The sequence below is a fragment of the Xiphophorus maculatus genome, chromosome 8 (genome assembly GCF_002775205.1).
Source record: "Xiphophorus maculatus strain JP 163 A chromosome 8, X_maculatus-5.0-male, whole genome shotgun sequence".
Classification (NCBI taxonomy): domain Eukaryota; kingdom Metazoa; phylum Chordata; class Actinopteri; order Cyprinodontiformes; family Poeciliidae; genus Xiphophorus; species Xiphophorus maculatus.
Window position 1 is genome coordinate 1,366,321 of NC_036450.1, and position 12,581 is coordinate 1,378,901.

The 12,581-nt window shown below is 45.6% G+C and overlaps 1 protein-coding gene across 3 annotated transcripts; it reads left to right on the plus strand.

Moving 5' to 3' along the window:
- Positions 1–1,891: 1,891 nt before the first annotated feature.
- lrsam1 (leucine rich repeat and sterile alpha motif containing 1) lies at positions 1,892–12,568 on the plus strand. Of its 3 annotated transcripts, XM_023338286.1 has the most exons (26): positions 1,892–2,166; positions 2,929–3,006; positions 3,110–3,320; positions 3,421–3,477; positions 4,617–4,661; positions 4,733–4,810; positions 4,878–4,946; positions 5,018–5,102; positions 5,169–5,290; positions 5,413–5,503; positions 5,666–5,775; positions 5,845–5,874; positions 5,952–6,074; positions 6,682–6,821; positions 6,899–6,943; positions 7,109–7,179; positions 7,528–7,627; positions 8,533–8,620; positions 8,689–8,763; positions 8,895–8,975; positions 9,489–9,584; positions 9,989–10,087; positions 10,160–10,291; positions 10,821–10,887; positions 10,962–11,161; positions 11,339–12,568. In XM_023338286.1, exons 3-26 carry the CDS (start codon positions 3,249–3,251, stop codon positions 11,459–11,461), a joined length of 2,199 nt encoding a protein of 732 aa, XP_023194054.1. In that variant the 5' UTR covers positions 1,892–2,166; positions 2,929–3,006; positions 3,110–3,248; the 3' UTR covers positions 11,462–12,568. The 3 variants fall into 3 exon arrangements, with proteins under 3 accessions (XP_023194054.1, XP_023194053.1, XP_023194055.1); XM_023338285.1 differs by lacking the exon at positions 2,929–3,006; XM_023338287.1 differs by lacking the exon at positions 2,929–3,006 and having other exon boundaries at positions 3,184–3,320.
- The last annotated feature ends 13 nt before the right edge of the window (positions 12,569–12,581 follow it).

The following is a 12,581-nucleotide window of genomic DNA, read 5'->3' on the forward strand; positions in this document are numbered from 1 at the left end:
TGCTGGACAAACTGGACAATTCTTCCAGTTTGTAAAAAGTCGGATAAATGCGAAAAAAATAAAATATATACACAAATGATCATAATATATCTTGCTTTATTTATAAATATTAAATTATTTTTAGGCTGCTCATGTTCCTTAATTCTATGTTTCCATTTATTACTATTTTTGTTTAATTTAATTCAAATAATGTTTTATTTTCATTGTTTATTGTATTTTATATCTTTAACTTCTTATCTTTGTGCATTGTTTTATTCTACTGTAATTTATTTTCTATTTATTTATGTTTCTATCTTTTTAATTACTAACATTACCCAAATACTTTCAAGTAAAAACATGAATATTTTTTACTTTATTTCATTTATAATATCTGTTGATTTGTTTTTGTTTTTTGTCTCTTAAACAGAATTATTTCTCTACATTCGTTTTAAACATGTTTTGTGATTTTGACCTGAATTTAACTTTACATTAAAATGTTTACAGATGTTTTAAAGAAATATCGGATCTGAACTCCGGGCTGTAGATGGCGCTGTTCATCATATCATCCTAATTATGTGTCCAAGGTGGTGCGTTCAATTCCAAGTAGGAGTTTTGATTTTCTTGTTGAATATCTTGGTTTTAATGATCCATAAAGTCAAACTTACACCTTGAAATCAAAAGCAGCTTTTCTTCACATCCATCCAGAGTTTTTAGCTCCAGTTTTCTACTAGCAGAAAAACAAAAAGATTTGTTTGTTTGTTTGTTTGTTGTTAATTGATAATTTGCCACATTTATAAAATCCTTTCAATCGATTCTATTGAAACTTCCGTCTCAGAACATTATGAAGCATTTTTAATAAAACGTGTTTCTCACTGTTTTTATTTTAAACCGATATCGGGCGGAGATTCCGCCTTCTGAAGTTTATTGATGAGCTAACTTGAAAGCAGCATCAGTTATGATTGATTAAACCTGCAGTCAAACCATAAATAAATAAATATGAACTGGCTGCGCTTCTATACTCCATGTTACGGTCGCCGTTTCCGATCATGTTGCATTCAACAACACCCCGTAAATTAAAAAGCTACCCTGAATTAGCTGCTAATTGATCAAACCAGGAAGCTGCCAGTTCAATCTGATATTAATATTTAAGTATTCTCTTAAATATTTCATACTATTGTTTTACATTGAAGGACAGATATTTAGATTAGTAATAGTTTAATTAAAACCGTAATAAGTGTTCTACTATTAATAAAAAAGTTTATCATTTACATAGATGTGTCAATGATATGTCAAATACACACAAAATGTCTAACTCAATAAAATAAGAATTAATTTCATGTTGAACAATTACCCGTATTGGTGTTTATGCTAAGATCCGATTTAATAAACAGTAATAATAGTGTAACTAACATAGAACTTAGTCTCCACTTCATACCTTGCACATGTACAGAGCTAAATAACTTCTATTTTACTGTCATTCCTGCACTTCATATTTTATACTGTATTTTATTTTATTCTGGAGTAACCTCATAACATTGGAACCTCAAAACATTGTTCTGAGCCGTATGTATACACCCTGTGCATGCAAAATGACAATAAAGTCAGTCTAAGTCTAAGTAATGAATCATTTTAATTACTAAACATCAACAGGAGCATAACCACAAACATAAGATTTGCTTTTGCTGTTAAATACATCAGTCGTGATAAAAGAGTGTTTTGGGGTGAATTACGGTAAGTGTGTAGAGGTGCGTTTTAGAGATTTACTACAAAAGATTAAGTAAAATGAGCTAAAATAAACTTCAGTGAATGTTTTTCTTCCCTTCAGATTTATTTGACACGGTTGCCACTCGGAACATGGCGGAAGAATCGTTTCTGTTAGCGAACAGGGCGTTTACGTGGCCGTAATAACCAGCGTAGAGACGCAGACAGTTTGTCAGTGTTGCTGTAGTGAATTCATCTGGTTTCACAGGGTGACGGAGACTCAGCCTGTCGGGGCTTAGAGTAGAAAAGTTGCTTTAATAATTAACCGAGATATAACTGAGATATAACTTTAGAGAGATGTATGTCCTTTCTGACAGCGGCATTAACCAGTTAGTAGTTAGCAAATATCGGAAGCTCTTTTAAATTTAAGGACTTCAACCTTTAAATAAGTGAAACCGGAAACAAGTCAACGCCGAGGCTGAGCCTGTGAGTGTAAAATATATTTATTATATCTCTAAATATTAGCTACATGTCGTGTTTGTGATGTTTTCGGGGATTTCTGACATGCTAGCTCTGCTAGCATCGGGTGTTTACCGTAATGATGAAGGTTAGCATCCTCCTCCTCCTCCTCCTGTTTGTTACTGTCAGGTTCTGATGGGACGTTTATCCGTTACTGGGTCTTTATGGAGAACCAGAACCAGTAGAGAACCACAGCTAACTTAAGGAGTCAGTTAATATGATGTTAAACCAATATTTTATTTAAAAATGCGATTATTGACAAAAACATAATATAGTATCTTAGCAACAGCTGTAATATTAGCTTAAAATAAAATAACAGTTTTTTAAGCATCTATTCTCAGTATTCATAGTTCCAACCTGAATTGATTTGTGGGATTTTTGTTGATGGGAAATGATGAGTCCGTCCCACCACTCAGCACCAACATGTAATCAGATTACCTGATCCATTACATCCATCCTGTTTACGAGCCGACTTCCTCCAGGAGCTTCTCTTCATTCTGGGCTGAAATCAATCCCAGATCGATCAGATTACATTCATATACGGTTAATAAATAAAGTCAGTTCAGGTTAATCTGCTAATTTCAACTCTGAATCAGAAATATTTGGTTATTTTCCAAACATCAAATCCCAGAGTACGACGTCAATATCGGTATTGGTCTAATATTAGTCATTTTTTAATATATCATATTGTTTTAATAAGTAAAACAATGTTTATTTCCATCTTGTTAGTATTTCAGGAGCGTGTTGGTCATGTGACAGTGAGGCCGCAAAGGATTATGGGATGGTATTGATAAATATCGGATATCGGTGCGTCTAAACTTCCTCTGGTTCTTAATCTGAATCGGCAGATCGGACCTCGAAGAAACCCAGAAACCGGTTCTGACTTGATTGGTGCATTTCTAACCCACAGAGTCAAAAATATTCATACGGGCTTCCAGTGAGGGAAGTCCTGGTTAAACTGGTTCCTGTTTGGTCGGGTTCCAGCTGTCCGTCGGTCCAGTGGGACCAGCAGTTGCACTGCGGCGGTTCTGGACGGGACGGGCGTCAGGATGCCTCTGTTCTCCAGGAGGAGGAAGCCCAGCGAGGATTCCAAGAAGAGGCTGGAGCATCAGCTGTACTGGGTGAGAACCGGGCCGGTCCGGGTCCGTTTGGACCAGAACAGAGCAGAACCTGCTGGTTTCATGATGGATTAAATCTTACGGTTTCTCACCTGACCTGCAGTCCAACCAGGAAGGAGCCGACGACATCCTGGATGTCTCAGCCTGCGAGCTAACAGAGGTGAGGAACTGCTAGCTACTAGCTGCTAGCTTGATGAGCTAACAGAGGTGAGGAACTGCTAGCTACTAGCTGCTAGCTTGATGAGCTAGCAGAAGTGAGGAGCCGCTAGCTACTAGCCGATAGCTGTTAGCTTTATGAGCTAGCGAAGGTGAGCAGTCGCTAGCTACTAGCTTGATGAGCTAGCAGAAGTGAGGAGCCGATAGCTGTGAGCTTGATAAGTTAGCAGAGTTGAGGAGCTGTTAGCTTGATGAGCTAACAGCTCGTCACATCTACTGCTACAAACTGGAAGTTGTGGTTTTGATTCCAGCTTCCTCCTCTCTGTAGTTCTGCTGGTCTCTGAAGCTCTTGGTTCAGTTCTGGGTGACCTTTGACCCTGACAGTTGGTCCAGCCAGTCAGCTGACCCTGTGGCTGAGGATGAGCCCAGAAACTGGGAAGTGAAACCGAAATCCCAGTTAGCTGCTGGTAAATCAACCCAACAAACCAGTTTGGTTCTGTTTCTCCTCACGGACCGATCCAACGGATCGCTGCGGTCCAGAACCACACGGCTCTGATGGGAAGTTTGATGAAATTTAGAATATTAGAAACATAATTCAAGAGAAAAAACAAATAGAAAATTAATAAAGATGCTGCAGAAACACCGCTAGCTTAGCTCAGCTAACCGTAAAGCACTGATCATAAAGATTAGCACCGCTAAAGCTAAACGCTACACCAACATGGTATTTAGCAGAAGCTAACGCTAATAAGCATTATTTTCTGCAACTCATGACAGCTGGAGATCATGAGGAGAGAAAACGACGTGGAAACGTTGAACTTTATTCCACTGACAGTTTACAAAACAACCTTCATTTAGGGGAAGCTAAGTTAAGCTAAGTAAATGTTTTCATAGTTAGCAAAAATGCTAGAGCGCTAACTGAAACATTAGCTCTGCTGTTAGCGGATTAGCAGTAGTGTTCCTTAAACCGGTCCTGCCTGCCGGTCCAGAACCTCAGAGATGGTTCTGATGGAGGTCAGACATTTTGTTTTTCCTGCTTCATACTGCCAGACGGGTTCTGTTTGGTTCTGTTAGGTTCTGTTGGTCCGAATCAGCAGAATGTGCTCCACCTTCGTCTCTTCAATGTTTCTGTTTTTCTTTCTGCAGCTGCCGACCAAAGTCTTCTCCATCTGCAAGGTCCAGCAGAAGAAGGTAAGATAAACAGAGGTTCTGGTTCTGGTTCCGGCTCTGGTTCTGAGGTTCTGGTCGTTTTCCTTCCTCAGGTGCTGATCCTCCACACCAATGAGCTGAAGTTTCTGCTGCCTAAAGGATGTGACATCTGTTGCTTAGCAACCTTAAAGGTATCGGCTCGTATTTGACCTGCTGCTGCTCTGATTATTGATTATTGATCAGTTTTCGGCTCTGCAGGTTTTGGATCTGCATGAGAACAAGCTGAGTGTTCTGCCAGAGGAGATCGGGACCCTGACCAAACTGCAGGTACCTTCATCCTCCTCTTGGTCCTTTTCTTCCTCCTCCTCTTCCTCATGTCTCCTTCTTCGTCCCTGTAGATCCTGAATGTGGAGAAGAACCGTCTGAAGGTTCTGCCAGAGTCCGTCTGTAGGCTGCAGCTGCTGCAGACGCTCAACTTGAAGGGTGAGGCATTTATCTCAGAGACTCAGACACCCTGACGGTCATTGAACGCATCGCCATGTCTGACAGGAAACTGCCTGATGGAGCTGCCAGCGGCCATCGGCTCCCTGAGCAGCCTGCGAACCCTGGACATCAGCGACAACAACGTCCTGCAGCTGCCCAAACATCTGGCCCACATCCGCACCTTAGAGGTGAGGCAGCAGCTGCTGCAGCACTGCAGCGCGCCGAGGCAGCTCTAATTAAATATGTGTGTGTGTGTGTGTGTGTGTGTGTGTGTGTGTGTGTGTGTGTGTGTGTGTGTGCGCGCGTGCAGAGCTTCACTCTGGATGCTGCTAGCATGACCTACCCTCCTGCCTCCATCTGCTCAGAGGGAACGGAGAGCATCCAGCGCTTCCTCTGTGACGGTAGGACCAGACTCAGAGTGGCTAACGGGATGCTAACGGCTAATGCTACATGTTAAAAGCTACATGCTAATGCTGCATGCTAAATGGAGACCTAGAAACTCAAATGCAGACGTCACCCTACTGCTGTGAAGCTGAACATGAATGTTTTGTTGTTTTTCTCAGAGCTGGGTGAGGAGTACTGCGCTCCGTCTCAGTACCTGCTGCCGGTTCTGGAGAGCGAATGCAGTAAACCCGGTTCTGACTGTCTGGACGGGCTGGAGGAGGCCTGGCAGGTCGGTGTCACAGCCTGACCCCGGCTCAGGTTCCTCTGCGCCGCTAACCGCCGTCTGTTTCTGTTGCAGAGCAAATTCAGCGACTATGAGAGGAGGAAGGTTGGTGATGTCATCACCCTCAGCGCGGCGCCGGCCGGCGGCTTCAGGCTAACGTCTCTGAGTTCTGTTTCCTTCAGGAGCTAAAGCTGCAGGAGAAGCTGGCGTTTGAGCGCCACCTGGAGGAGAAACACAGGGAGCACACCCAGCTTCTCCTCATGAACAATTCCCACAAGGAGAACATCCTGAACTCGGTCCGACAGGTAGGAGAGAACCACTGGTTCTGGTTCTGGTTCTGGTTCTGGTTCAGATGGTCTGAGAAACCAGTTGGAGAGAAATCCAGACTCTTTTAAGTTAATTAATTAGAAATCTGTTAACCATAAACTTCTTCGTTTATTTAAGATGGTTTGTGGAAAAATGTTTAAAGTTCTTCAGAGTCCAAACGGATTCGGCTTCAATATGAAAATTCATTGATTACAATATAATTAAAAAACATTATTTCAGTATTTCATCACAGAAAGAAAACAAAACGTTTCTCAGAAAGTTCAATATCACAAAATCTATCAAAAAGATTTTTTAACTACAGAAAAATAATAATATTATCATTATATTAATAAGAGATTTTATGTTTATCTACAGAGATAAAAACAGCAAAAGGTCAGATTAGCAGAAAGTTTTGTGGAAGGAAAATGTTTCTTGTAGGAAAATGGAAGAAGCAGATCAACAGATCATATTCATAAAGTTTGAATCGTTTGGATTAACTGGTCTGAACCAGAACCAGAAACCCAAACACTGACAGGCTTGGTTCTGAATTACTGTCCTTCCATCGATCCCGATCCAATTCCTGATCCGGTTCCTGATCCCGATCAGGACCAGCAGCGCGTGGAGCTCGGGTTCAGCCAGCAGCAGAGAGCTCAGGAGGCCGAGAGGCAGCAGGTTCTGGAGCGGGTCCGGCAGGCCGAGGACAACATCAGCGGCCGCATCAGCAGCCTGCTGATGGACAACAGCAGGTAGGAGGCGCTAGCAGCTAACGCTAACACTAGCAGCTAACCGCTATACGATGATGATGATGTGGATGTTTCTCCAGGCAGAAGAAGAGCGCGGAGTTCCTCCAGGCCATGGAGGAGGACCGGTGAGTTCTGATCCGTTACGGTTCTGCTGGTGAAACCGATCCCATTATTTCCACTTAGCTGAAAAACCAAAGAAAACATGGAGGATAAACTCAGTTTACTGTCTCTGCTCACTGAACTTCTGAAAAACTGAAATCTATAAACCGTCTGGATGTTTGTCTGATCAGGATCCGCATGGAGCAGCTGACGGCCGTCACCCAGGAGGAGGCCGGTTCCCTGAGGAGGAGGGAGGTGGCAGGTACCGAGCTGCACTGGCTGCTCCTTTAAACTGGGTTAGCTTTAGCATTAGCTGAGCTAATGTCTATGATCAGTGGTTCAGGGTTAGCTTTAGCATTAGCCGAGCTAATGTCTATGATCAGTGGTTCAGGGTTAGCTCAGCCAGCGTTGCAGTTAGCGGTGTTAGCATATCGCTTTAGCATTAGCGGAGCTAATGTCTATGATCAGTGGTTCAGGGTTAGCTCAGCCAGCGTTCCAGTTAGCGGTGTTAGTCCTGACAGCTAAAGCTTCTCTGCATCGTCTTGTGATGTTTACATCACCTGGTTCTGGTTCTGGTTCTGGTTTCCTCTGAGTCCGGTTGTGTTTGCAGCTGCCATGCAGAAGATGCTGTCAGACGGCTACACCATGAGTCTCCTGCAGTCGGCCAGCGACAGCCGCAGGCAGAGCCTGGTGTCTGAGGCGCACCGCAGGTTTGACCCCGCTACCAACACACACGTCCGCAGTGTCCCTTAACGCACCGCCGTGTCCCTTAACGCACCGCCGTGTCCCTGAACGCACCGCCGTGTCCCTTAACGCACCGCCGTGTCCCTGAACGCACCACCGTGTCCTTAAACTCACTTTCATTCTCTTGAAAGCACCGCCGTGTCCCTGAACGCACCACCGAGTCCCTGAACGCACCACCGTGTCCTTAAACTCACTTTCATTTCCTTGAACGCACCGCCGTGTCCCTGAACGCACCGCCGTGTCTTTGAACACACCGCCCTGTCCCTGAACGCACCGCCGTGTCCCCGAACGCACCGCCGTGTCCTTAAACTCACTTTCATTCTCTTGAACGCACCGCCGTGTCCCTGAACGCACCACCGAGTCCCTGAACGCACCGCCGTGTCCCTGAACGCACCGCTGTGTCCCTGAACGCACCGCAGTGTCCCTGAACGCACCGCCGTGTCCCTTAACGCGCCGCCGTGTCCCTTAACGCGCCGCCGTGTCCCTGAACGCACCATCGTGTCCTTAAACTCACTTTTATTTCCTTGAACGCACCGCCCTGTCCCTGAACGCACCGCCGTGTCTTTGAACGCACCGCCCTGTCCCTGAACGCACCGCCGTGTCCCTGAACGCACCGCCGTGTCCCTGAACGCACTGCCGTGTCTTTGAATGCACCGCCGTGTCCTTGAACGCACCGCCCTGTCCCTGAACGCACCGCCGTGTCCTTGAACGCACCGCCCTGTCCCTGAACGCACCGCCGTGTCCCTGAACGCACCGCCGTGTCCCTGAACGCACTGCCGTGTCGTTGAATGCACCGTCGAGTCCCTGAACGCACCGCCCTGTCCCTGAACGCACCGCCTGCTGCTCTGTTAACCCCTTCTTCCTCTGCCAGCCTGGAGTCTCTGGACAGGAAGTTCGACAGGATGTTGTCGCTCCAGGTTCTGGACAAGTCCAAGGCCATCGCTCAGATCCTGCAGGAGGTAAGAGGTCGCGCCGCGGTGCCGGTCCCGGCCAGAAGGGGGCGCTTCACAGTGTCTGTGCTCCTCAGGAGGAGATGCAGAAAGCTGCGTTCCAGGCGCTGCAGCTGCAGAAGGACGCCGTCCACGTCTACATCCGCAGCCAGGTGAGCCGCCGCCGACGCCGCCGCTCTCAGGCGACCTTTGACCTTCGGCCGAACATCTCCGCAGCTCCTCCGGCTGCTCATCCCATCGCCCGTCCGGCCGGTTTAAGCTGCATGTGGCTCTCATTCCTCAGATCAAACTCATTGAGGCCGAACTCATGCAGCTCACTAAGCTGGAGGTGAAGAGACGCAGCCTGGACGCCGAGAGCCTGCAGGTGGGTGGAGCCACTTCCTGTGTGGCTTCCTGTTGGTTCACTTCCTCATGCCGTCCGTCCGTCTGTCTGTCCATCCTCATCATCACTCGGCATCAACGCTTTTTATTTAGAGCTTCGATTTCATGTGTTTCTGGTACAAACATTATAAACATTTATTTTTCAGATTCTTTGTTTATTCAGTAATTTAGCAGCAAAGGGAAAAAGTTTAATTATTTCTTAGAATAATTTCCTTTGTTTTGTTTGTAACAAAATGTACATAGTTCATCTTATAGCCTTTTGGATAATTCTGGTGTTATTACAAAATGTTAATTAATATTCACCGTCACCAAATAAATCAATGAAGAAAATAAAAAGTTTAGTTGTAAATGTTGATTATTTTCAGTTTTATTTTCTCTTTTATATGATTGTTGCATCGTTATTGTTTTATTTTGTTTGTTACATTTTAGTCTGTAAATCACTTTGTTCAGCAGGACCAGGATTAAACTGCATTTCCCATGATGCTCTGTGTTTCAGGAGGTCCTGGTGGAGCAGCGCACAGCGCTCAGCGACCTGCTGCAGCAGCTGCTGAAGCAGAGGGACCAGCGGGAGCAGGAGCTGCGGCAGGTTCTGGTGAGGAGGCGCAGCGTTAGCTACTAGCGCAGCGTTGGCTACTAGCGCAGCGTTGGCTACTAGCGCAGCGTTGGCTACTAGCGCAGCTTTAGCTACTAGCGCAGCTTTAGCTACTAGCGCAGCGTTGGCTACTAGCGCAGCGTTGGCTACTAGCGCAGCTTTAGCTACTAGCGCAGCGTTGGCTACTAGCGCAGCTTTAGCTACTAGCGCAGCTTTAGCTACTAGCGCAGCTTTAGCTACTAGCGCAGCGTTGGCTACTAGCGCAGCGTTGGCTACTAGCGCAGCGTTGGCTACTAGCGCAGCTTTAGCTACTAGCGCAGCATTAGCTACTAGCGCAGCGTTGGCTACTAGCGGTGTCTGCTAACGTCAGAGCTTTAGCCGTCACAGTATTCTGTGTTTTCCAGGTGGAGATAGAGAAGAAGTCGGACTCCAGCCAGCAGAACTACTGGATGATCCAGTACCAGCGGCTGCTGGACGCCAAGCCGCTGGCGCTCCGGATGCAGGTCTAGTCAAAGCCCGCTGAGCGGTGAGGTTTGATGGGGTGAATGAATGACCTAACGCAGGTTTGGGTGCAGGAAGCCGGTCTGGAGACGGAGCTGGTGAACCTGCTCTGCAGACTGTCGGCTCAGCACTACCTGCCTGTCCTGGCCCACCACCACGTCACCATGGAAACGCTGCGCCACATGACGGTGTCGGACCTCAAGAAGGTCAGGCTGGACACGAGGTCACAGGCGCCATGTCTGAAGTTACACTGTAAAAACTGAAGAGCCTGTAGGAAGAAAAAAACAGTTCTGGTTCAATTAATTATTATAAAGATCAGCTGCAAACCAAATATTTAGTGACATGTTAGTTAACTGTTTGATAAATTAACAACTTAGCTTGGAGCTAAATATGTAGTTTGCTAAATTAATATTTAGCTTGCTAGTTAAAAAATAGGAACTAAATATTTATTATTATTTATATTGCAAACTAAATATTTAGTTAGCAAATTTAAGTTGGAAGCTAATTTTTTATCAAGTTTAATATTTAGTTTAAAACTAACATTGATAAATGAATCATGTGTTTGTGAAAATGAACCTGTTTTATCTAAAAACTTGAATTATTTTTGTTAGTTTTTGTTTTGATGACGTTTCTAGCTAACTACCGCCGGCTAAGCTAGCAGCAATAGAATGAGCCACCGCTAGCTTAGCGGGTTCAAGCGCATCGTCCAATCAGCAGCTGGTTCTTGTTTTGCAGCTGGACGTCCAGGAAGCCGGGATCCAGAAAGCTCTGCTGAGCTGGGCCCGGGACCGCCTGCCTGCAGGTACCTGAGAAACACCTGGGTTAAGCCCCGCCCACCCGACCCTCAGGGTCACTGACCTTCTGCTGCTTCTGCAGGAACCAGCAAAGCAGAAACTCCGACAGGTCTGACCCCGCCCCCGTCTCCTGTGCTGCCCTGCACCGCCACCGCGCCGACCCCGAGCCCGCCGCGGTCGCCGCGGACCCCAGGGACCCCAGGGACCCCCGTCACGCCCTCCGCCCCCACACCGGTGGAGGGGCCGGGCAGCTCAGAGTGCGTGGTCTGCATGGAGACCGGGGTGAGACACCACCTGGGTTCTGCTGGGTTCTGCTGGGTTCTGCTGGCTGTGTCCTCAGTCCCCTTCAGTTTTGTATTTTTAATGTTTTACTAACCTGACTCTTCCTGACCAGCTGGTTCTGGTCGGGTTCTGGACGGGTCCAGTCCTCGGGTCTCACCGGGTTTTCCTGTGTTCCAGGCTCAGGTCGTCTTCCTGCCCTGCGGTCACGTCTGCTGCTGCCAGGTCTGCAGCGACGCCCTGCAGAACTGCCCTCTGTGCCGCAGCAACATCTCCCAGCGCATACGGCTCTACCAGAACTAGAACCGGACCGGAACCGGGCCAGAACCGGACGGCTCCCTGTGTATTTATGCATGATCCTCAAGCTGCTGAGGAAACGAGTAAAAACTCTCAGCTGGTTTTCAAGATCCATCAACAGAACCGTGAGACGAGTTTCTGTGGATTCTCTCTGTGGGTCAGAACCGGGCCGGTTCTGTTGGTGCCTCTCATCATGTGAATCGTTCTGCTGTTTTAGAAAAAGTAGCAGCAGATGTTTCCACGCAGCAGCGGCTGGTTTAGTTTTACACTTTGAGGAATTCCTCCATGTTTATTATTATTGTTACTTTATGAGTTTTAAAACAATTAAAAAGTTTTAATTAACTCCAATCAGCAGCCTGGGTCGGAATATTAAAGCACTTTAAACTGATAGAAAATAGAAAAGACTTAGAAAATATTTAAAGTTTTCAGAAGGCGATGAAAACATGCAGTAAATATATATTTTTGTTTGTTATTTTAGCTTCTTTTCTTTGTTCTCATGCGGTTAATAAGATACAAACTATTTAATCAGGCTTTTCTGTTCAGAACAGGTGAAGTTGTTTAAATTAGCCGACATTTAATAAATTGGTCATCATTTAAAGATGATTTTCTGATGCTGTTACTCTAAAGTGCTCTTATCTCTTCAGACAATATCAGGCTGAATGTTTAGGATATTTACACCACATTTAAATGTGACATTTAAAGCTGTAAGACAATAAAATCAAACCTGTAATCATCCAGTGGCTGGAAGCTTTCTGTTGCGTTCAGGAGCCGTTTTTAGGTCTGGATTGTTCAGCGTTTAAGAGACCGGAGCGAACAGAATGGACCAACATTCAGAACCAGTTGAAATGTTACTGGGAGTTCTGGGCTCAGTCTTCAAACACCGACCAGACTTTGAAAACCTGCTTTCCTATTAATATGTAATGTTGTTGTGTATTTATAAACCGCTGCGTTTGTCTCCAGCATGTCGCCGCTTATACTGCCATCTACTGGTCAGCCTGTGTAGGCTCACGAAAACTAAACTATAAAAATACAGATAAATTCAACGTGAGATTTTGGTTCTGATGAACCACAACTTAAATGTGACTTTAGAAAATAACCTTTAAGTACTAAAATACATTAGGACCAA

Excerpts from the sequence above, each read along its gene's own strand:
- lrsam1 (XM_023338286.1), top strand. The coding sequence starts at position 3,249 with ATGCCTCTGTTCTCCAGGAGGAGGAAGCCCAGCGAGGATTCCAAGAAG. Across the intron at positions 5,504-5,665 it reads CCAGCGCTTCCTCTGTGACG|AGCTGGGTGAGGAGTACTGC; the intron begins GTAGGACCAGAC and ends TGTTTTTCTCAG. Across the intron at positions 11,162-11,338 it reads TGGTCTGCATGGAGACCGGG|GCTCAGGTCGTCTTCCTGCC; the intron begins GTGAGACACCAC and ends CCTGTGTTCCAG.